Consider the following 23,293-nt stretch of genomic DNA (forward strand, 5'->3'; position numbering starts at 1 on the left):
CTCCTACCCCTGGTCCCAGCTCCTACCCCTGGTCCCAGCTCCTACCCCTGGCCCCAGCTCCTACCCCTGGCCCCAGCTCCTACCCCTGGTTCCAGCTCCTACCTCTGGCCCCAGCTCCTACCCCTGGTCCCAGCTCCTACCCCTGGTTCCAGTTCCTACCCCTGGTTCCAGCTCCTACCCCTGACCCCCAGCTCCTACCCATGGTCCCAGCTCCTACCCCTGGTTCCAGATCTTACCCCTGGTGCCAGCTCCTACCCCTGGTCCCAGCTCCAGCTCTTGGTCCCAGCTCCTACCCCTGACCCCCAGCTCCTACCCCTGGTCCCAGCTCCTAACCCTGGTCCCAGCTCCTACCCCTGGCTCCAGCACCTACCCATGGTCCCAGCACCTACCCCTGGTTCCAGATCTTACCCCTGGTACCAGCTCCTACCCATGGCCCCAGCTCCAGCTCTTGGTCCCAGCTCCTACCCCTGACCCCCAGCTCCTACCCCTGGTTCCAGCCCCTACCCCTGGTCCCAGCTCCTACCCCTGGTTCCAGCTCCTACCCCTAGTCCCAGGTCTTGTCCCCAGCTCCTACCCCTGGCCCCAGCTCCTACCCCTTGTCCCAGATCTTGGCACCAGCTCTTACCCCTGTCCCCAGCTTCTAACCCTGGTCCCAGCTCCTACCCCTCGCCCCAGCTTCTAACCCTCGACCCAGCTTCTAACCCTGGTCCCAGCTCCTACCCCTGGTTCCAGCTCCTACCCATGGTTCCAGCTCCTAACCCTGGTCCCAGCTCCTACCCCTGGTCCCAGCTCCTACCCCTGGTCCCAGCTCCTACCCTTGTCCCCTACCCCTGGTCCCAGCTCCTACCCCTGGTCCCAGCTCCTGCTCCTGGTCCCAGATCCTACCCCTGGTCCCAGCTCCTACTCCTGGTCCCAGATCCTACCCCTGGTCCCAGCTCCTGCTCCTGTCCCCTACCCCTGGTCCCAGCTCCTACCCCTGTCCCCTACCCATGGTCCCAGCTCCTACCCCTGGTCCCAGCTCCCACCCCTGGTCCCAGATCCTACCCCTGGTCCCAGATCCTACCCCCGGTCCCAGCTCCTACTCCTGGTACCAGCTCCTACCCCTGGTCCCAGCTCCTACTCCTGTCCCCTACCCCTGGTCCCAGCTCCTACTCCTGTCCCCTACCCCTGGTCCCAGCTCCTACCCCTGTCCCCTACCCCTGGTCCCAGCTCCTGGTCCCAGCTCCTACCCCTGGCCCCAGCTCCTACCCCTGGCCCCAGCTCCTACCCCTGGTTCCAGCTCCTACCTCTGGCCCCAGCTCCTACCCCTGGTCCCAGCTCCTACCCCTGGTTCCAGTTCCTACCCCTGGTTCCAGCTCCTACCCCTGACCCCCAGCTCCTACCCATGGTCCCAGCTCCTACCCCTGGTTCCAGATCTTACCCCTGGTGCCAGCTCCTACCCCTGGTCCCAGCTCCAGCTCTTGGTCCCAGCTCCTACCCCTGACCCGCAGCTCCTACCCCTGGTCCCAGCTCCTACCCCTGGTTCCAGCCCCTACTCCTGGTCCCAGCTCATATCCCTGGCCCCAGGTCTTGGCCCCAGCTCCTACCCCTGGCCCCAGCTCCTACCCCTGGTCCCAGGTTTTGGCCCCAGCTCCTACCCCTGGTTCCAGCTCCTACCCCTGACCCCCAGCTCCTACCCCTGTCCCCAGCTCCTAACCCTGGTCCCAGCTCCTACCCCTGGCTCCAGCACCTACCCATGGTCCCAGCACCTACCCCTGGTTCCAGATCTTACCCCTGGTACCAGCTCCTACCCATGGCCCCAGCTCCAACTCTTGGTCCCAGCTCCTACCCCTGACCCCCAGCTCCTACCCCTGGTTCCAGCCCCTACCCCTGGTCCCAGCTCCTACCCCTGGTTCCAGCTCCTACCCCTAGTCCCAGGTCTTGTCCCCAGCTCCTACCCCTGGCCCCAGCTCCTACCCCTTGTCCCAGATCTTGGCACCAGCTCTTACCCCTGTCCCCAGCTTCTAACCCTGGTCCCAGCTCCTACCCCTCGCCCCAGCTTCTAACCCTCGACCCAGCTTCTAACCCTGGTCCCAGCTCCTACCCCTGGTTCCATCTCCTACCCATGGTTCCAGCTCCTAACCCTGGTCCCAGCTCCTACCCCTGGTCCCAGCTCCTACCCCTGGTCCCAGCTCCTACCCTTGTCCCCTACCCCTGGTCCCAGCTCCTACCCCTGGTCCCAGCTCCTGCTCCTGGTCCCAGATCCTACCCCTGGTCCCAGCTCCTACTCCTGGTCCCAGATCCTACCCCTGGTCCCAGCTCCTGCTCCTGTCCCCTACCCCTGGTCCCAGCTCCTACCCCTGTCCCCTACCCATGGTCCCAGCTCCTACCCCTGGCCCCAGCTCCTACCCCTGGCCCCAGCTCCTACCCCTGGTTCCAGCTCCTACCTCTGGCCCCAGCTCCTACCCCTGGTCCCAGCTCCTACCCCTGGTTCCAGTTCCTACCCCTGGTTCCAGCTCCTACCCCTGACCCCCAGCTCCTACCCATGGTTCCAGCTCCTACCCCTGGTTCCAGATCTTACCCCTGGTGCCAGCTCCTACCCCTGGTCCCAGCTCCAGCTCTTGGTCCCAGATCCTACCCCTGGTCCCAGCTCCTGCTCCTGTCCCCTACCCCTGGTCCCAGCTCCTACCCCTGTCCCCTACCCATGGTCCCAGCTCCTACCCCTGGTCCCAGCTCCCACCCCTGGTCCCAGATCCTACCCCTGGTCCCAGATCCTACCCCCGGTCCCAGCTCCTACTCCTGGTACCAGCTCCTACCCCTGGTCCCAGCTCCCACCCCTGGTCCCAGATCCTACCCCTGGTCCCAGATCCTACCCCCGGTCCCAGCTCCTACTCCTGGTACCAGCTCCTACCCCTGGTCCCAGCTCCTACTCCTGTCCCCTACCCCTGGTCCCAGCTCCTACTCCTGTCCCCTACCCCTGGTCCCAGCTCCTACCCCTGTCCCCTACCCCTGGTCCCAGCTCCTACCCCTGGATCCAGCTCCTACCCCTGGATCCAGCCCCTACTCCTGGTCCCAGCTCCTACGCCTGGTTCCAGCTCCTATCCCTGGCCCCAGGTCTTGGCCCCAGCTCCTACCCCTGGCCCCAGCTCCTACCCCTGGTCCCAGGTCTTGGCCCCAGCTCCTACCCCTAGTTCCAGCTCCTACCCCTGACCCGCAGCTCCTACCCCTGTCCCCAGCTCCTAACCCTGGTCCCAGCTCCTACCCCTGGCTCCAGCTCCTACCCATGGTCCCAGCACCTACCCCTGGTTCCAGATCTTACCCCTGGTACCAGCTCCTACCCATGGTCCCAGCTCCAGCTCTTGGTCCCAGCTCCTACCCCTGACCCCCAGCTCCTACCCCTGGTTCCAGCCCCTACCCCTGGTCCCAGGTCTTGGCCCCAGCTCCTACCCCTGGCCCCAGCTCCTACTCCTGGTCCCAGGTCTTGGCCCCAGCTCCTACCCCTGTCCCCAGCTTCTAACCCTGGTCCCAGTTCCTACCCCTGGCCCCAGCTCCTACGCCTGGTTCCAGCTCCTATCCCTGGCCCCAGGTCTTGGCCCCAGCTCCTACCCCTGGCCCCAGCTCCTACCCCTGGTCCCAGGTCTTGGCCCCAGCTCCTACCCTTGGTTCCAGCTCCTACCCCTGACCCGCAGCTCTTACCCCTGTCCCCAGCTCCTAACCCTGGTCCCAGCTCCTACCCCTGGCTCCAGCTCCTACCCATGGTCCCAGCACCTACCCCTGGTTCCAGATCTTACCCCTGGTCCCAGCTCCTACCCCTGGATCCAGCCCCTACTCCTGGTCCCAGCTCCTACGCCTGGTTCCAGCACCTATCCCTGGCCCCAGGTCTTGGCCCCAGCTCCTACCCCTGGCCCCAGCTCCTACCCCTGGTCCCAGTTCTTGGCCCCAGCTCCTACCCCTGGTTCCAGCTCCTACCCCTGACCCGCAGCTCCTACCCCTGTCCCCAGCTCCTAACCCTGGTCCCAGCTCCTACCCCTGGCTCCAGCTCCTACCCCTGGTTCCAGCCCCTACCCCTGGTCCCAGCTCCTACCCCTGGTCCCAGGTCTTGGCCCCAGCTCCTACCCCTGGCCCCAGCTCCTACTCCTGGTCCCATGTCTTGGCCCCAGCTCCTACCCCTGTCCCCAGCTTCTAACCCTGGTCCCAGCTCCTACCCCTGGCCCCAGCTTCTAACCCTGGTCCCAGCTTCTAACCCTGGTCCCAGCTCCTACCCCTGGTTCCAGCTTCTACCCATGGTTCCAGCTCCTACCCCTGGTCCCAGCTCCTACCCCTGGCCCCAGCTCCTACCCCTGTCCCCTACCCCTACCCCTGGTCCCAGCTCCTACCCCTGGTCCCAGCTCCTACCCCTGGTCCCAGCTCCTGCTCCTGATCCCAGATCCTACCCCTGGTCCCAGCTCCTACTCCTGGTCCCAGATCCTACCCCTGGTCCCAGCTCCTACTCCTGTCCCCTACCCCTGGTCCCAGCTCCTACCCCTGGTCCCAGCTCCTACCCCTGGTTCCAAACCCTACCCCTGGTCCCAGCTCCTCCCTATAGGCACTTCAAATACTGCAGATGCCTGTGAAGCATGCACATTTTTCTAAGCCGATTAGACATAATGCTCTGGCTATGCGTGGGAGTAAAGTGTAGTTCCTGTTTGTCATATCTGAAAGCCCCAATCCATTTAATAACACGCTGAGTAAAGCTATTTCAGTGATTTATTTCCTCTTTAAACTCATAGACATTAATTTGGTAAAACAAATGAAACAATTCAAACTAACCTGGTGTTTATAGAAGGTATTAGAAAACTTTTCTGAATTGGTAAACACATCAACACTTTCCCCCTTGCTATGTCATTACCTTTTCAAACCGCTTCTCGAGGACCCCCCCCCCCCCCCCAAACGCTTCACTATGTTGTAGTAGTGAACTGTCTCACCTGATTGACCTATTGAAAGGGACTTGGGGATTAGTTGACCAGTTGAATCAGGTGAGTTACCTGTGGAATAGTTAAATACATGGAACTGTTGGGGGCGGGGGGGGGGGGGGGGGGGGGGGGGGGGGGGGGTTGAAAAGCCTTGCCTTAGGTCTAGGTTACTGGTGTTTTATATTGGAAGTGTGTGATCTGTCCATCTAAACCTACATGAGTGTGGTCTTCAGTAGTATCAGTACACTGGACCCTGTGGTTCTGTCTCAGCTCTACACTGGACTCTGTGGTTCTGTATCCATGCATATCTCAGCTCTACACTGGACTCTGTGGTTCTGTATTCATGCATGTCTCAGCTCTACACTGGACTCTGTGGTTCTGTATCCATGCATGTCTCAGCTCTACACTGGACTCTGTGGTTCTGTATTCATGCATGTCTCAGCTCTACACTGGACCCTGTGGTTCTGTCTCAGCTCTACATTGGACTCTGTGGTTCTGTATCCATGCATGTCTCAGCTCTACACTGGACCCTGTGGTTCTGTGGTTCTGTATCCATGCATGTCTCAGCTCTACACTGGACTCTGTGGTTCTGTATCCATGCATGTCTCAGCTCTACACTGGACTCTGTGGTTCCGTATCCATGCATGTCTCAGCTCTACACTGGACTCTGTGGTTCCGTATCCATGCATGTCTCAGCTCGTCTATATGCTGTGGTTCCGTATCCATGCTTGTCTCAGCTCGTCTATATGCCGTGGTGCTACAGGACTACTCACGCTGTAACACTGCCTCATGTCTCCACACAGGAAGCCATGCTACCTCCATAGTCAACTGTCTTCACATACTGGGCCAGACACTGGACGCCAGGTGAGTGACCACATGAACCCTATTAATATGGAAGTCATATTGAGTGTGTTTGGATCCCCATTAGCTGATGTCATGATGTGTTAAAAGTTGTTTTTCTCAACATGTTGTTTCACCATTACCCACTGGATTTAGAATCCAGCCATCTCTCAACATGTTGTTTCACCATTACCCACTGGATTTAGAATCCAGCCATCTCTCAACATGTTGTTTCACCATTACCTCCTGGATTTAGAATCCAGCATCTCTCAACATGTTGTTTCACCATTACCCACTGGGTTTAGAATCCAGCCATCTCTCAACATGTTATTTTCACCATTGCCCTCTGGGTTTAGAATCCAGCCATCTCTCAGAATGTTGTTTCACCATTACCCACTGGGTTTAGAATCCAGCCATCTCTCAACATGTTGTTTCACCATTGCCCTCTGGGTTTAGAATCCAGCCATCTCTCAACATGTTGTTTCACCATTACCCTCTGGATTTAGAATCCAGCCATCACTCAACATGTTGTTTCAGCATTACCCTCTGGATTTAGAATCCAGCCATCTCTCAACATGTTATTTTCACCATTACCCACTGGATTTAGAATCCAGCCATTTCTGAACATGTTGTTTCACCATTACCCACTGGATTTAGAATCCAGCCATCTCTCAACATGTTGTTTCACCATTACCCACTGGATTTTGATTCCAGCCATCTCTCAACATGTTGTTTCACCATTACCCACTGGGTTTAGAATCCATCCATCTCTCAACATGTTGTTTCACCATTACCCACTGGATTTAGAATCCAGCCATCTCTCAACAAGTTGTTTCACCATTACCCACTGGATTTAGAATCCAGCCCCGATACTGTGAGAATCCAGCCATCTCTCAACATGTTGTTCCACCATTACCCACTGGATTTAGAATCCAGCCATCTCTCAACATGTTGTTTCACCATTACCCACTGGATTTAGAATCCAGCCATCTCTCAACATGTTGTTTCACCATTACCCACTGGATTTAGAATCCAGCCATCTCTCAACATGTTGTTTCACCATTACCCGCTGGATTTAGAATCGAGCCCCGATACTGTGAGAATCCAGCCATCTCTCAACATGTTGTTTCACCATTACCCTCTGGGTTTAGAATCCAGCCATCTCTCAACATGTTGTTTCACCATTACCCACTGGATTTAGAATCTAGCCATCTCTCAACATGTTGTTTCACCATTACCCTCTGGATTTAGAATATGGCCATCTCTCAACATGTTGTTTCACCATTACCCACTGGATTTAGAATCCAGCCATCTCTCAACATGTTGTTTCACCATTACCCACTGGGTTTAGAATCCAGCCATCTCTCAACATGTTGTTTCACCATTACCCTCTGGATTTAGAATACGGCCATCTCTCAACATGTTGTTTCACCATTACCCACTGGATTTAGAATCCAGCCATCTCTCAACATGTTGTTTCACCATTACCCTCTGGATTTAGAATATGGCCATCTCTCAACATGTTGTTTCACCATTACCCACTGGATTTAGAATCCAGCCATCTCTCAACATGTTGTTTCACCATTACCCACCTGATTTAGAATCCAGCCATCTCTCAACATGTTGTTTCACCATTACCCACTGGATTTAGAATCTAGCCATCTCTCAACATGTTGTTTCACCATTACCCACTGGGTTTAGAATCCAGCCATCTCTCAACATGTTGTTTCACCATTACCCACTGGATTTAGAATCTAGCCATCTCTCAACATGTTGTTTCACCATTACCCTCTGGATTTAGAATATGGCCATCTCTCAACATGTTGTTTCACCATTACCCACTGGATTTAGAATCCAGCCATCTCTCAACATGTTGTTTCACCATTACCCACTGGATTTAGAATCCAGCCATCTCTCAACATGTTGTTTCACCATTACCCACTGGATTTAGAATCTAGCCATCTCTCAACATGTTGTTTCACCATTACCCACTGGGTTTAGAATCCAGCCATCTCTCAACATGTTGTTTCACCATTACCCTCTGGATTTAGAATACGGCCATCTCTCAACATGTTGTTTCACCATTACCCACTGGATTTAGAATCCAGCCATCTCTCAACATGTTGTTTCACCATTACCCTCTGGATTTAGAATCCAGCCATCTCTCAACATGTTGTTTCACCATTACCCACTGGGTTTAGAATCCAGCCATCTCTCAACATGTTGTTTCACCATTACCCTCTGGATTTAGAATACGGCCATCTCTCAACATGTTGTTTCACCATTACCCACTGGATTTAGAATCCAGCCATCTCTTAACATGTTGTCTGCATCCCCACAATCTGTGCATTTGAGAAAGCTTGGTGTGATTGTGAGTTAATGGTTGCTTGGGTATCTCCATTCATAATAATCTGTGCCATTAAGCAGACGATTTTATCCTGAACCACCTCGTGTGTGTGTGTGTGTGTGTGTATACATTTTAAGTATGGGTGGCCCCTGGATTCGAACCCACAATTTTTTTTTTATTTTTTTTTATTTTACCTTTATTTAACCAGGCAAGTCAGTTAAGAACACATTCTTATTTTCAATGACGGCCTGGGAACAGTGGGTTAACTGCCTGTTCAGGGGCAGAACGACAGATTTGTACCTTGTCAGCTCAGGGGTTTGAACTCGCAACCTTCCGGTTACTAGTCCAACGCTCTAACCACTAGGCTACGCTGCCGCCCAATCCTGGTGGTACCAGCGCCGTTCTCTACCAACTGATCGTAATATAATCCGTGTCTGTTCTCCAGGACGGTGATGAAGACAGGTCTGGAGACGGTGAAGGCGGCGTTGAGGGCGTTCTTCGACAACGCAGCAGAGGACTTGGAGAAGACTTTAGAGAACCTGAAACAGGGCCAGTTCACTCACAGTCACTCCCAGCCCAAAGGAGTCACCCAGATCATTAACTACACCAGCGTAGCCCTGCTCCCTGTCCTCTCCTCCCTGTTCGAACACATCGGGCAGAACCTCTTTGGGGAAGACCTCATATGTATGCATACCAGTAGATCAATTCACATTTGGATCATTTGTTTTTTTGCTGAACAAAACCTGATATAGGGGCAAATCCACCAAAGCCTGATGAGAGCTTGTAGCACCACCTATTGGCCAATGATGAAACTGCACTTACCTGTTGCTCAAACATGAGACAAGCCCTCATTAGGCATTGTTAATTAAAAAGGCCATCCCTGTATCTCACGAGACCAGTCCTCTTTAGGCATTGTTAATTAAAAAGGCCATCCCTGTATCTCACACAAGACAAGCCCTCATTGTTAATTAAAAAGGCCATCCCTGTATCTCACACAAGACAAGGCCTCATTGTTAATTAAAAAGGCCATCCCTGTATCTCACGAGACCAGTCCTCTTTAGGCATTGTTAATTAAAAAGGCCATCCCTGTATCTCACACAAGACAAGCCCTCATTGTTAATTAAAAAGGCCATCTCTGTATCTCATGAGACAAGCCCTCATTGTTAATTAAAAAGGCCATCCCTGTATCTCACACAAGACAAGGCCTAATTAGTCATTGTTAATTAAAAAGGCCATCCCTGTATCTCACACAAGACAAGGCCTCATTAGTCATTGTTAATTAAAAAGGCCATCCCTGTATCTCACACAAGACAAGCCCTCATTGTTAATTAAAAAGGCCATTCCTGTATCTCACACAAGACAAGCCCTCATTGTTAATTAAAAAGGCCATCCCTGTATCTCACAAGACAAGGCCTCATTAGTCATTGTTAATTAAAAAGGCCATCCCTGTATCTCACACAAGACAAGCCCTCATTGTTAATTAAAAAGGCCATCCCTGTATCTCATGAGACAAGTCCTCATTGTTAATTAAAAAGGCCATCCCTGTATCTCACACAAGACAAGGCCTAATTAGTCATTGTTAATTAAAAAGGCCATCCCTGTATCTCACACAAGACAAGGCCTCATTAGTCATTGTTAATTAAAAAGGCCATCCCTGTATCTCACACAAGACAAGCCCTCATTAGTCATTGTTAATTAAAAAGGCCATCCCTGTATCTCACAAGACAAGGCCTCATTAGTCATTGTTAATTAAAAAGGCCATCCCTGTATCTCACAAGACAAGGCCTCATTAGTCATTGTTAATTAAAAAGGCCATCCCTGTATCTCACAAGACAAGTCCTCATTGTTAATTAAAAAGGCCATCCCTGTATCTCACAAGACAAGGCCTCATTGTTAATTAAAAAGGCCATCCCTGTATCTCATGAGACAAGCCCTCATTGTTAATTAAAAAGGCCATCCCTGTATCTCACAAGACAAGTCCTCATTGTTAATTAAAAAGGCCATCCCTGTATCTCATGAGACAAGCCCTCATTGTTAATTAAAAAGGCCATCCCTGTATCTCACAAGACAAGCCCTCATTGTTAATTAAAAAGGCCATCCCTGTATCTCATGAGACAAGCCCTCATTGTTAATTAAAAAGGCCATCCCTGTATCTCACAAGACAAGTCCTCATTGTAAATTAAAAAGGCCATCCCTGTATCTCACAAGACAAGGCCTCATTGTTAATTAAAAAGGTCATCCCTGTATCTCACAAGACAAGTCCTCATTAGTTATTGTTAATTAAAAAGGCCATCCCTGTATCTCACACAAGACAAGGCCTCATTGGTCATTGTTAATTAAAAAGGCCATCCCTGTATCTCACAAGACAAGGCCTCATTGTTAATTAAAAAGGCCATCCCTGTATCTCACAAGACAAGGCCTCATTGTTAATTAAAAAGGCCATCCCTGTATCTCACAAGACAAGGCCTAATTAGTCATTGTTAATTAAAAAGGCTTCATGTCTATCTGGCTTAAAGTACCAATAAATAAGCCAAGGCCTGTTTGACCCCTAATGTCTTATTGTAGTCCAACTACACCGTCCTGTAAATGTCATACTGTAGGTCCCCTGTGTAAGGAGACTTCCCTTGTTGTCTTCACAGTGGATGATGTCCAGGTGGCCTGTTACAGGATCCTCAACAGCCTGTATAGTCTTGGTACCAACAACAGCATCTACGTAGAAAGGTAACGTCAAAATGAAATGCAATGTGAACACGATGATTAATTAAGAGGAAGTCAATCACACAGTCAACTCGAGGTCATTTAGTAAGTTCACCATTCTGCGATTCTCACTGTTGAACATCGTAACAGTGTTCAACACAACACTCTTTTCGTCATCATTCGGTCTGATCCGTTATCATTTTGTCTAATCCGTTATCATTTGATCTGATCCGTTATCATTCTGTCTGATCCATTATCATTCGATCTGATCCGTTATCATATGATCTGATCCGCTCTCATTTGATCTGATCCGTTATCATTTGATCTGATCCGTTATTATTTGATCTGATCCGTTATCATTTTGTCTAATCGTTATCATTTGATCTGATCCGTCATCATTCGATCTGATCCATTATCATTCTGTCTGATCCATTATCATTTGATCTGATCCGTTATCATATGATCTGATCCGCTCTCATTTGATCTGATCCGTTATCATTTGATCTGGTCCGTTATTATTTGATCTGATCCGTTATCATTTTGTCTAATCCGTTATCATTTGATCTGATCCGTTATCATTTTGTCTAATCCGTTATCATTTGATCTGATCCGTTATCATTTTGTCTAATCCGTTATCATTTGATCTGATCCGTCATCATTTGATCTGATCCGTTATTATTTGATCTTATCCATTATCATTCTGTCTGATTCATTCTGTCTGAGCCATGGAGCCAAACAGCCATGGAGCCTAACAGCCATGGAGCCTAACGGCCATGGAGCCAAACGGCCATAGAGCCTAACAGCCATGGAGCCTAACGGCCATGGAGCCAAACGGCCATAGAGCCTAACAGCCATGGAGCCAAACAGCCATGGAGCCAAACATCCAAACAGCCATGGAGCCAAACAGCCATGGAGCCAAACGGCCATAGAGCCTAACAGCCATGGAGCCAAACAGCCATGGAGCCAAACAGCCATGGAGCCAAACGGCCATGGAGCCAAACAGCCATGGAGCCAAACAGCCATGGAGCCAAACAGCCAAACAGCCATGGAGCCAAACAGCCATGGAGCCAAACAGGCATGGAGCCAAACAGCCATGGAGCCAAACAGCCATGGAGCCAAACAGCCATGGAGCCTAACGGCCATGGAGCCTAACAGCCATGGAGCCAAACAGCCATGGAGCCAAACAGCCATGGAGCCAAACAGCCAAACAGCCATGGAGCCAAACAGCCATGGAGCCAAACAGCCATGGAGCCAAACAGCCAAACAGGCATGGAGCCAAACAGTCTAATAGTTATTCTTTCTAACTATTTCTATTTACATCCTCAATTTCTGTAAGATGCCAAAACGTTGGACATAACAGGACAGGCCAGTGAATTCCCTCTGGGGGGGAGTTTCCTCTAAACCAATGCCTATGACACATCCAGAACCAGCCATAGAGCCTGCTGGATAATCTGTTGAATACGGTGTAGTAACAAAAACCTCCGTAACAACCGACAACATGAAGTAGCTGGATAAGGTTAGCCCGCTAGCTACACTGACAGCTGTCAATGAACAACAAAATGTTAATGTTTATCAACGCCACGTGGAAATTCCCACACCCAATTGGTGAATATACAGGACCAGTCAGAAGTTTGGACACACCTACTGATTTCAGGGTTTTTCTTCATATTTAGTATTTACTGGTTGAAAGAGTGCGCAAAGCTGTCATCGAAGCAAAGGGTGGCTGCTTTAAATAATCTGATTTGTTTAAATAAGGATCCGCCCCTTTTTTTCCAATTTTCTCCTAAAATGACATACCCAAATCTAACTGCCTGTAGCTCAGGCCCTGAAGCAAGGATATGCATATTCTTTGTACCATTTGACAGGAAACACTTTGAAGTTTGTGGAAATGTGAAATTAATATAGGAAAATAAACACAATAGATCTGGTAAAAGATAATACAAATAAGTAAAAACAACCGTTGTTTTGTATTTTTTTTGCATCATCATCTTTGAAATGCAAGAGTAAGGCCATATTGTATTATTCCAGCCGATGAGCAATTTAGATTTTGGCCACTAGATGGCAGCAGTGTATGTGCAAAGGTTTAGACTGATCCAATGAACCATTGCATTTATGTTCAAAATGTTGTGTCAAGACTGCCCAAATGTGCCTAATTGGTTTACTAATACATTTTCAAGTTCATAACTGTGCACTCTCCTCAAACAATAGTATGGTATTATTTCACTAATAGCTAATGTAAATTGGACAGTGCAGTTAGATTAACAAGAATGTAATTTTTCTGCCCATATCAGATATGTCTATGTCCTGGGAAATGTTCTTGTTACTTACAACCTCATGCTAATCACATTAGCCTACGTTAGTTCAACCTCATGCTAATCACATTAGCCTACATTAGCTCCACCTCATGCTAATCACATTAGCCTACGTTAGCTCCACCTCATGCTAATCACATTAGCCTACGTTAGTTCCACCGTGGGCGGGACACTGATCCTGCAGTTTTAACACTTTTTTGGTTACTACATGATTCCATATGTGTTATTTCATAGTTCAATATCTTATTCTGTCTCATTCTACAATGTAGAAAATGCTAAAAATAAAGATAAACCCTGGAATGAGTAGGTGTGTCCAAACTTTTGACTGGTACTGTATATAAGTAGCCTTCATCATTCTTCTGAGGTGGAACCTAAATATGCATTTCCTCTCTTGAACAGGAAATTACATCAAAATAGTGGTGGCTACTTCCTCTGGGGTGTTACTTTAAGGCCCTCCATTTAGAATTGAGTGAAAAACACTTCAAATGCTTTACTCCTCTGGCTCCGAATGACCGATCTGTACAACACTTGATATACGGTATCCATGGACCAAGATCTCACAAATTATGTTTTTCCAGGCTAGCATGTCAAACAACATGGTCGCTACTGACCAATAAACATTCACGTGACAAGTATTCACGACTTGATATATGCTGAGGTAATTTTTTAAATGTTTTTTCACGTTTTCTCAAAATCCCTACTTTGATTGACACTGGAAGTATGATAGATAATGACAATCTAAAAGTGTCCTGTCCAGAACCTTGTACAGACTATGTTGACACCACATTTCATACATTTACAACAACCATAATTTGTTCTGTGGCTCATTTTAATATTGCATTAAGTCTAGTAAAGGATGTGACTGGGTTAAACCAGTTATTCTGGAGAAGGAGTGTCTTCCTGAACATGAGCTGTCCCTCCTCCTCCCCCTTCCTCCCCTACCTCCTCCTCCTGCCCCTTCCTCCTCTTCCTCCTTCCTCCCCATACCTCCTCCTGCCCCTTCCTCCTCTTCCTCCTTCCTCCCCCTACCTCCTCCTCCCCCTCCTGCCCCTTCCTCCACTTCCTCCTTCCTCCCCCTACCTCCTCCTTCTCCTCCCCCTACCTCCTCCTCCTCTGCTTTCTTCCTCCCCTACCTCCTCCTCCTCCTCCTCCTCCCCCTTCCTCCCCTACCACCTCCTCCTCCTGCCCCTTCCTCCTCTTCCTCCTTCCTCCCCCTACCTCCTCCTCCTCCTGCCCCTTCCTCCTCCTCCTCTTCCTCCTTCCTCCCCTACCTCCTCCTCCCCTTCCTTCGCTTCCTCCTTCCTCCCCCTACCTCCTCCTTCTCCTCCCCTTCCTCCTCTTCCTTCCTCCTCCCCCTACCTCCTCCTTCTTCCTCTTCTTTCTTCCTCCCCTACCTCCTCCTTATCCTCCCCCTTCCTCCTCCTCCTTCTCTTCCCCCTTCCTCCTGCTCCCCTACCTCCTCCTTCTCCTCCTCCCCCTTCCTCTGCTTCCTCCCCCTACCTCCTCCTCCTCCCCCTACCTCATCCTTCTCCTCCCCTTCCACCTCTTCCTTCTTCCTCCCCCTCCCTCCTCCTCTTCCTCCTTCCTCCCCCTACCTCCTCCTCCTCCTGCACCTTCCTCCTCTTCCTCCTTCCTCCCCCTACCTCCCCCCTCCTCATCTTCCTCCTTTCTCCCCCTCCCTCCTCCTCTTCCTCCATCCTCCCCCTCCCTCCTCTTCCTCCTGCAGGCAGCGTCCAGCCCTAGGTGAATGTCTTGCAGCGTTCTCGGGGGCTTTCCCTGTGGCCTTCCTGGAACCAGAGCTCAACCAGTTCAACAACTACTCCATCTACATTACCAAGGGCTCCCGGGACAGAACAGGTACTGTTGCAAACTGTCCTTCAGGTGTTTTAGAATCAAAGACAGGATCGGTTTGGATGGAGAGATAGAGAGAAGCTTGGTATAAATGTTGCAAACTGAATTGAGGAATGACTGCATACAGTCTTTATGTCTCTCTCACTATCACCTTTTATCTCTCTGTCTCTTACTCCCTCTCTCCCTCCACCTTCTCTCCCTCCACCCTCTCTCTCCCTCTCTCTTTCTTTCTTTCTCTCTCTCTCCCTCCACCCTGTCTCTCTCCCTCTCTCCCTTTACCCTCTCTCTCTGTCTCTCTCCCTCCACCCTCTTTCTTTATCTCTCTCTACCTCTCTTTTCCTCCCTCTCTCTATTTCCCCATCTCTCTCTCTCTATCTCTCTCCCTCCACCCTCTCTCCATTTCCCCTCTCTCTCTCTCTCCCTTCCTCCCCCCTCTCTCTCTCACTCCCTCCACCCTCTCTCTCTCCCTCCATCCTCTCTCCCTCCACCCTCTCTCTCCCTCCACCCCCCCTCTCTCTCCCTCCACCCTCTCTTTATCTTTCTCTACCTCTTTTCCTCCCTCTCTCCATTTCCATCTCTCTCTCCCTCCACCCCCTCTCTCTCTCTCCCTCTCTCCCTCCACCCTCTCTCTCCCTCTCCCTCCACCCTCCCTCTCTCTCCCTCCACCCTCTCTCTCCCTCCTCCCTCTCTCCATTTCCCTCTCTCTCTCCTCTCTCCCCCACTGCTTCCCCAGCTCTAGATCTGCCCTTCCAGGTAGGAGAGATGTGTCCAGTCATCCCGTCCCTGGAGAAGTCTCTGGAGGAGATCATGGATCTTGCTGAGTCCGGCCTGCACTACACGCAGATGCCTCACGTTATGGAGGTAGAGACTGGTTTATTACCAGGAGACTGGTTTACTAACAGGAGACTGGTGGTTTACTACCAGGAGACTGGTGGTTTATTAACAGGAGACTGGTTTATTACCAGGAGACTGGTGGTTTATTACCAGGAGACTGGTTTATTACCAGGAGACTGGTGGTTTATTACCAGGAGACTGGTGGTTTATTAACAGGAGACTGGTGGTTTATTAACAGGAGACTGGTGTTTATTAACAGGAGACTGGTGGGTTATTAACAGGAGACTGGTGGGTTATTAACAGGAGACTGGTGGTTTATTAACAGGAGACTGGTGGGTTATTAACAGGAGACTGGTGGTTTATTGACAGGAGACTGGTGGTTTATTAACAGGAGACTGGTGGTTTATTAACAGGAGACTGGTGGTTTATTACCAGGAGACTAGTGGTTTATTAACAGGAGACTGGTGGGTTATTAACAGGAGACTGGTGGTTTATTAACAGGAGACTGGTGGTTTATTAACAGGAGACTGGTGGTTTATTACCAGGAGACTGGTGGTTTATTAACAGGAGACTGGTGGTTTATTAACAGGAGACTGGTGGTTTATTACCAGGAGAATGGTTTATTAACAGGAGACTGGTGGGTTATTAACAGGAGACTGGTGGGTTATTAACAGGAGACTGATGGTTTATTAACAGGAGACTGGTGGGTTATTAACAGGAGACTGGTTTATTACCAGGAGACTGGTGGGTTATTAACAGGAGACTGGTGGTTTATTACCAGGAGACTGGTGGGTTATTAACAGGAGACTGGTGGTTTATTAACAGGAGACTGGTGGTTTATTAACAGGAGACTGGTGGTTTATTACCAGGAGACTGGTGGTTTATTAACAGGAGACTGGTGGTTTATTAACAGGAGACTGGTGGTTTATTAACAGGAGACTGGTGGTTTATTACCAGGAGACTGGTGGGTTATTAACAGGAGACTGGTGGTTTATTAACAGGAGACTGGTGGTTTATTAACAGGAGACTGGTGGTTTATTAACAGGAGACTGGTGGTTTATTACCAGGAGACTGGTGGTTTATTAACAGGAGACTGCTTTATTAACAGGAGACTGGTGGTTTATTACCAGGAGAATGGTTTATTAACAGGAGACTGGTGGGTTATTAACAGGAGACTGGTGGGTTATTAACAGGAGACTGATGGTTTATTAACAGGAGACTGGTGGGTTATTAACAGGAGACTGGTTTATTACCAGGAGACTGGTGGGTTATTAACAGGAGACTGGTGGTTTATTACCAGGAGACTGGTGGGTTATTAACAGGAGACTGGTGGTTTATTAACAGGAGACTGGTGGTTTATTAACAGGAGACTGGTGGGTTATTACCAGGAGACTGGTGGTTTATTAACAGGAGACTGGTGGTTTATTACCAGGAGACTGGTGGTTTATTAACAGGAGACTGGTTTATTACCAGGAGACTGGTGGTTTATTAACAGGAGACTGGTTTATTAACAGGAGACTGGTGGTTTATTAACAGGAGACTGGTGGTTTATTAACAGGAGACTGGTGGTTTATTAACAGGAGACTGATGGTTTATTAACAGGAGACTGGTGGTTTATTAACAGGAGACTGGTGGTTTATTACCAGGAGACTGGTGGTTTATTAACAGGAGACTGGTTTATTACCAGGAGACTGGTGGTTTATTAACAGGAGACTGGTGGTTTATTAACAGGAGACTGGTGGTTTATTAACAGGAGACTGGTGGGTTATTAACAGGAGACTTGTGGTTTATTAACAGGAGACTGGTGGGTTATTAACAGGAGACTGGTGGTTTATTACCAGGAGACTGGTGGTTTTTTAACAGGAGACTGGTGGTTTATTAACAGGAGACTGGTGGGTTATTAACAGGAGACTGGTTTATTAACAGGAGACTGGTTTATTAACAGGAGACTGGTTGTTTATTAACAGGAGACTGGTGGTTTATTACCAGGAGACTGGTGGTTTATTAACAGGAGACTGGTGGTTTATTAACAGGAGACTGGTGGTTTATTAACAGGAGACTGGTGGTTTATTAACAGGAGACTGGTGGTTTATTAACAGGAGACTGGTGGTTTATTAACAGGAGACTGGTTTATTAACAGGAGACTGGTGGTTTATTACCAGGAGACTGGTGGTTTATTACCAGGAGACTGGTGGTTTATTACCAGGAGACTGGTTTATTAACAGGAGACTGGTGGTTTATTACCAGGAGACTGGTTTATTACCAGGAGACTGGTGGTTTATTAACAGGAGACTGGTGGTTTATTAACAGGAGACTGGTTTATTATCAGGAGACTGGTGGTTTATTACCAGGAGACTGGTGGTTTATTAACAGGAGACTGGTGGTTTATTAACAGGAGACTGGTGGTTTATTACCAGGAGACTGGTGGTTTATTTCCAGGAGACTGGTGGTTTATTATCAGGAGACTGGTTTATTAACAGGAGACTGGTGGTTTATTACCAGGAGACTGGTTTATTACCAGGAGACTGGTGGTTTATTAACAGGAGACTGGTGGTTTATTACCAGGAGACTGGTGGTTTATTAACAGGAGACTGGTTTATTACCAGGAGACTGGTGGTTTATTAACAGGAGGCTGGTGGTTTATTACCAGGAGACTGGTGGTTTATTACCAGGAGACTGGTTTATTACCAGGAGACTGGTGGTTTATTAACAGGAGACTGGTGGTTTATTACCAGGAGACTGGTGGTTTATTAACAGGAGACTGGTTTATTACCAGGAGACTGGTGGTTTATTAACAGGAGACTGGTGGTTTATTACCAGGAGACTGGTTTATTACCAGGAGACTGGTGGTTTATTACCAGGAGACTGGTGGTTTTTTAACAGGAGACTGGTTTATTACCAGGAGACTGGTGGTTTATTAACAGGAGACTGGTGATTTATTAACAGGAGACTGGTGGTTTATTACCAGGAGACTGGTGGTTTATTAACAGGAGACTGGTGGTTTATTACCAGGAGACTGGTGGTTTATTACCAGGAGACTGGTGGGTTATTAACAGGAGACTGGTGGTTTATTAACAGGAGACTGGTGGTTTATTAACAGAAGACTGGTGGGTTATTAACAGGAGACAGAGTGCTGCTCCTTCCTCCCAGTGACTAGCAGCTACTTCCCCCCAGTGACTAGCAGCTCCTTCCTCTCAGTGAGGAAGGAGCAACACTCTAGTCGCTGTGAGGAAGGAGCAACACTCTAGTCGCTGTGAGGAAGGAGCAACACTCTAGTCGCTGTGAGGAAGGAGCAACACTCTAGTCGCTGTGAGGAAAGAGCAACACTCTAGTCGCTGTGAGGAAGGAGCAGCACTGGCAGCAGGTAGCCTAGTGGTTTGAGCACTGGGCCATTAACCGAAAGGTTGCTGGATCGAATCCCTGACAAGGTAAAAATATGTTGCTCTGCCCCTGAGGTAGTCAACCCACTCCCACTATTCCCAGGGCGCTGAAGACGTGGATGTTGATTATGGCAGCCCCCCCCCCTGCACCTCTCTGATTCAGAGGGGTTAAATGACTCCTTCACCTCTCTGATTCAGAGGGTTAAATGACTCCTTCTCCTCTCTGATTCAGAGGGTTAAATGACTCCTTCACCTCTCTGATTCAGAGGGTTAAATGACTCCTTCACCTCTCTGATTCAGAGGGTTAAATGACTCCTTCACCTCTCTGATTCAGAGGGTTAAATGACTCCTTCACCTCTATGATTCAGAGGGTTAAATGCAAAAGACACATTTCAGTTGAATGCATTCAGTTGTACAACTGACTAGGTATCCCCCTTTACAACTGACTAGGTCTCCCCCCTTTCCCTAATACAACTGACTAGGTCTCCCCCCTTTCCCTAATACAACTGACTAGGTATCCCCCTTTCCCTAATACAACTGTGACATGGTTATTATAATGGTCTGGGCAGTTTTGTCCTAACTATGTACACCACAGGAGGCTGCTGAGGAACGGCAGCAAACACCTGGAAACCATGGAAACCAGGTGTTTGATGTGTTTGATACCGTTCCACTGACTCCGCTCCAGTCATTACCACGAGCCCCTCCTCCCCTAATTAGGGTGTCACCAACCCCCTGTGGTGTGCACAACTGTTCTGTCTGGTAGACCAGTTCACCATGTTAATGACAGTCTGTTCTGTCTGGTAGACCAGTTCACCATGTTAATGACAGTCTGTTCTGTCTGGTAGACCAGTTCACCATGTTAATGACAGTCTGTTCTGTCTGGTAGACCAGTTCACCATGTTAATGACAGTCTGTTCTGTCTGGTAGACCAGTTCACCATGTTAATGACAGTCTGTTCTGTCTGGTAGACCAGTTCACCATGTTAATGACAGTCTGTTCTGTCTGGTAGACCAGTTCACCATGTTAATGACAGTCTGTTCTGTCTGGTAGACCAGTTCACCATGTTAATGACAGTCTGTTCTGTCTGGTAGACCAGTTCACCATGTTAATGACAGTCTGTTCTGTCTGGTAGACCAGTTCAACATGTTTATTACAGTCTGTTCTGTCTGGTAGACCAGTTCACCATGTTAATGACAGTCTGTTCTGTCTGGTAGACCAGTTCACCATGTTAATGACAGTCTGTTCTGTCTGGTAGACCAGTTGGTCATGTTAATGACAGTCTGTTCTGTCTGGTAGACCAGTTGGTCATGTTTATGACAGTCTGTTCTGTCTGGTAGACCAGTTCACCATGTTAATGACAGTCTGTTCTGTCTGGTAGACCAGTTCACCATGTTAATGACAGTCTGTTCTGTCTGGTAGACCAGTTCACCATGTTAATGACAGTCTGTTCTGTCTAGTAGACCAGTTCACCATGTTAATGACAGTCTGTTCTGTCTGGTAGACCAGTTCACCATGTTAATGACAGTCTGTTCTGTCTGGTAGACCAGTTCACCATGTTAATGACAGTCTGTTCTGTCTGGTAGACCAGTTCACCATGTTTATTACAGTCTGTTCTGTCTGGTAGACCAGTTCACCATGTTAATGACAGTCTGTTCTGTCTGGTAGACCAGTTCACCATGTTAATGACAGTCTGTTCTGTCTGGTAGACCAGTTGGTCATGTTAATGACAGTCTGTTCTGTCTGGTAGACCAGTTGGTCATGTTTATGACAGTCTGTTCTGTCTGGTAGACCAGTTCACCATGTTAATGACAGTCTGTTCTGTCTGGTAGACCAGTTCACCATGTTTATGACAGTCTGTTCTGTCTGGTAGACCAGTTGGTCATGTTAATGACAGTCTGTTCTGTCTGGTAGACCAGTTGGTCATGTTTATGACAGTCTGTTCTGACTGGTAGACCAGTTCACCATGTTTATTACAGTCTGTTCTGTCTGGTAGACCAGTTCACCATGTTAATGACAGTCTGTTCTGTCTGGTAGACCAGTTGGCCATGTTTATTACAGTCTGTTCTGTCTGGTAGACCAGTTCACCATGTTATTCCAGTCTGTCCAGGCTCTGAGGGTACAGGTACAGATCTGTGCAGTCTGTTCTGTCTGGTAGACCAGTTCACCATGTTTATTACAGTCTGTTCTGTCTGGTAGACCAGTTCACCATGTTATTCCAGTCTGTCCAGGCTCTGAGGGTACAGGTACAGATCTGTGCAGTCAAATGAATACCACTACCTCAATGGACAGCATAGAAAATAAGATAAGACTTGTGAGTTGGAATCATAAAGGAATTCAGAATACCATTTAAGAGGTGTATAATTCTGGTGCATTTGAAATCTCTTAACTGTGACGTGGCAATGTTGTAGGAGACACATTTGAACGCAGAAGAATCTAAGAAATGGAGACAGAGATGGATGGGTCAGGTGTTCTCTCCAGGTGGGTCAGGTGTTCTCTCCAGGTGGGTCAGGTGTTCTCTCCAGGTGGGTCAGGTGTTCTCTAAAGGTGGGTCAGGTGTTCTCTCCAGGTGGGTCAGGTGTTCTCTCCAGGTGGGTCAGGTGTTCTCTCCAGGTGGCAAAGGTTCCTAGGGTGTCCTCATTCTAATTGCAAAAAAAGGATGTCTTTCAAACGTTCTAACTTGCATATTGACCCGGATGGTAGATGTGTGATAGCATCCGGATGGTGACAGAATGACAAGGGTACCCTGATGAATGTGTATGCCCTTAATCCTTCATAAACTACCTTCTCTCTTCCTTGGGGCCTGTAATATCTATCTCTCTTTAGGGGTCCCATAGCAATGGGTGGTGACTTTCATTTTGGTTTGCAGTCCCTTACTAGACCGTTCTGGTGCTTAGGAAAAGTGCAATAGGCTCAGAACAGGGCAGCATGACTGGTCCTTGGATGTACACAGAGAGCTAATATTAATAATATGCATGTCAATCTCTCCTGGCTGAAAGTGGCAGAGAGATTGACTTCGTCACTACTTGTATTTATGAGAGGTATTGGCATGTTGAATACACAGAGCTGTCTGTTTGAACTACTCACACACAGCTCAGACACCCCATACATACCCCACAAGACATGCCACCAGAGGTCTCTTCACAGTCCCCAAGTCCAGAACAGACTATGGGAGGTGCACAGTACTACATAGAGCCATGACTACATGGAACTCTATTCCACAGTACTACATAGAGCCATGACTACATGGAACTCTATTCCACAGTACTACATAGAGCCATGACTACATGGAACTCTATTCCACAGTACTACATAGAGCCATGACTACATGGAACTCTATTCCACAGTACTACATAGAGCCATGACTACATGGAACTCTATTCCACAGTACTACATAGAGCCATGACTACATGGAACTCTATTCCACAGTACTACATAGAGCCATGACTACATGGAACTCTATTCCACAGTACTACATGACTACATGGAACTCTATTCCACAGTAGGCAGGAACTAATGGGGATCCATAATAAACCCCAGGAAGAGTAGCTGCTGCCTTGACAGGAACTAACAGGGATCCATAATAAACCCCAGGAAGAGTAGCTGCTGCCTTGACAGGAACTAATGGGGATCCATAATAAACCCCAGGAAGAGTAGCTGCTGCCTTGACAGGAACTAATGGGGATCCATAATAGACCCCAGGAAGAGTAGCTGCTGCCTTGGCAGGAACTAATGGGGATCCATAATAGACCCCAGGAAGAGTAGCTGCTGCCTTGGCAGGAACTAATGGGGATCCATAATAAACCCCAGGAAGAGTAGCTGCTGCCTTGGCAGGAACTAATGGGGATCCATAATAGACCCCAGGAAGAGTAGCTGCTGCCTTGGCAGGAACTAATGGGGATCCATAATAAACCCCAGGAAGAGTAGCTGCTGCCTTGGTAGGAACTAATGGGGATCCATAATAAACCCCAGGAAGGGTAGCTGCTGCCTTGGCAGGAACTAATGGGGATCCATAATAAACCCCAGGAAGAGTAGCTGCTGCCTTGGCAGGAACTAATGGGGATCCATAATAAACCCCAGGAAGAGTAGCTGCTGCCTTGGCAG

The 23,293-nt window shown here is 48.8% G+C and overlaps 1 protein-coding gene across 1 annotated transcript in view; it reads left to right on the forward strand.

The window, feature by feature from the left end:
• LOC139411176 (ryanodine receptor 2-like) overlaps positions 1-23,293 on the forward strand; it is a 338,127-nt gene that overhangs the window by 206,968 nt on the left and 107,866 nt on the right. The window contains exons 62-66 of the mRNA XM_071157129.1: positions 5,735-5,795; positions 8,564-8,802; positions 10,758-10,839; positions 14,854-14,984; positions 15,712-15,839. Of these exons, the coding sequence (XP_071013230.1) occupies positions 5,735-5,795; positions 8,564-8,802; positions 10,758-10,839; positions 14,854-14,984; positions 15,712-15,839 (641 nt within the window). The remainder of the gene's footprint in view (positions 1-5,734; positions 5,796-8,563; positions 8,803-10,757; positions 10,840-14,853; positions 14,985-15,711; positions 15,840-23,293) is intronic.

This window comes from Oncorhynchus clarkii, chromosome 1 (assembly GCF_045791955.1).
Source record: "Oncorhynchus clarkii lewisi isolate Uvic-CL-2024 chromosome 1, UVic_Ocla_1.0, whole genome shotgun sequence".
Classification (NCBI taxonomy): Eukaryota; Metazoa; Chordata; class Actinopteri; order Salmoniformes; family Salmonidae; genus Oncorhynchus; species Oncorhynchus clarkii.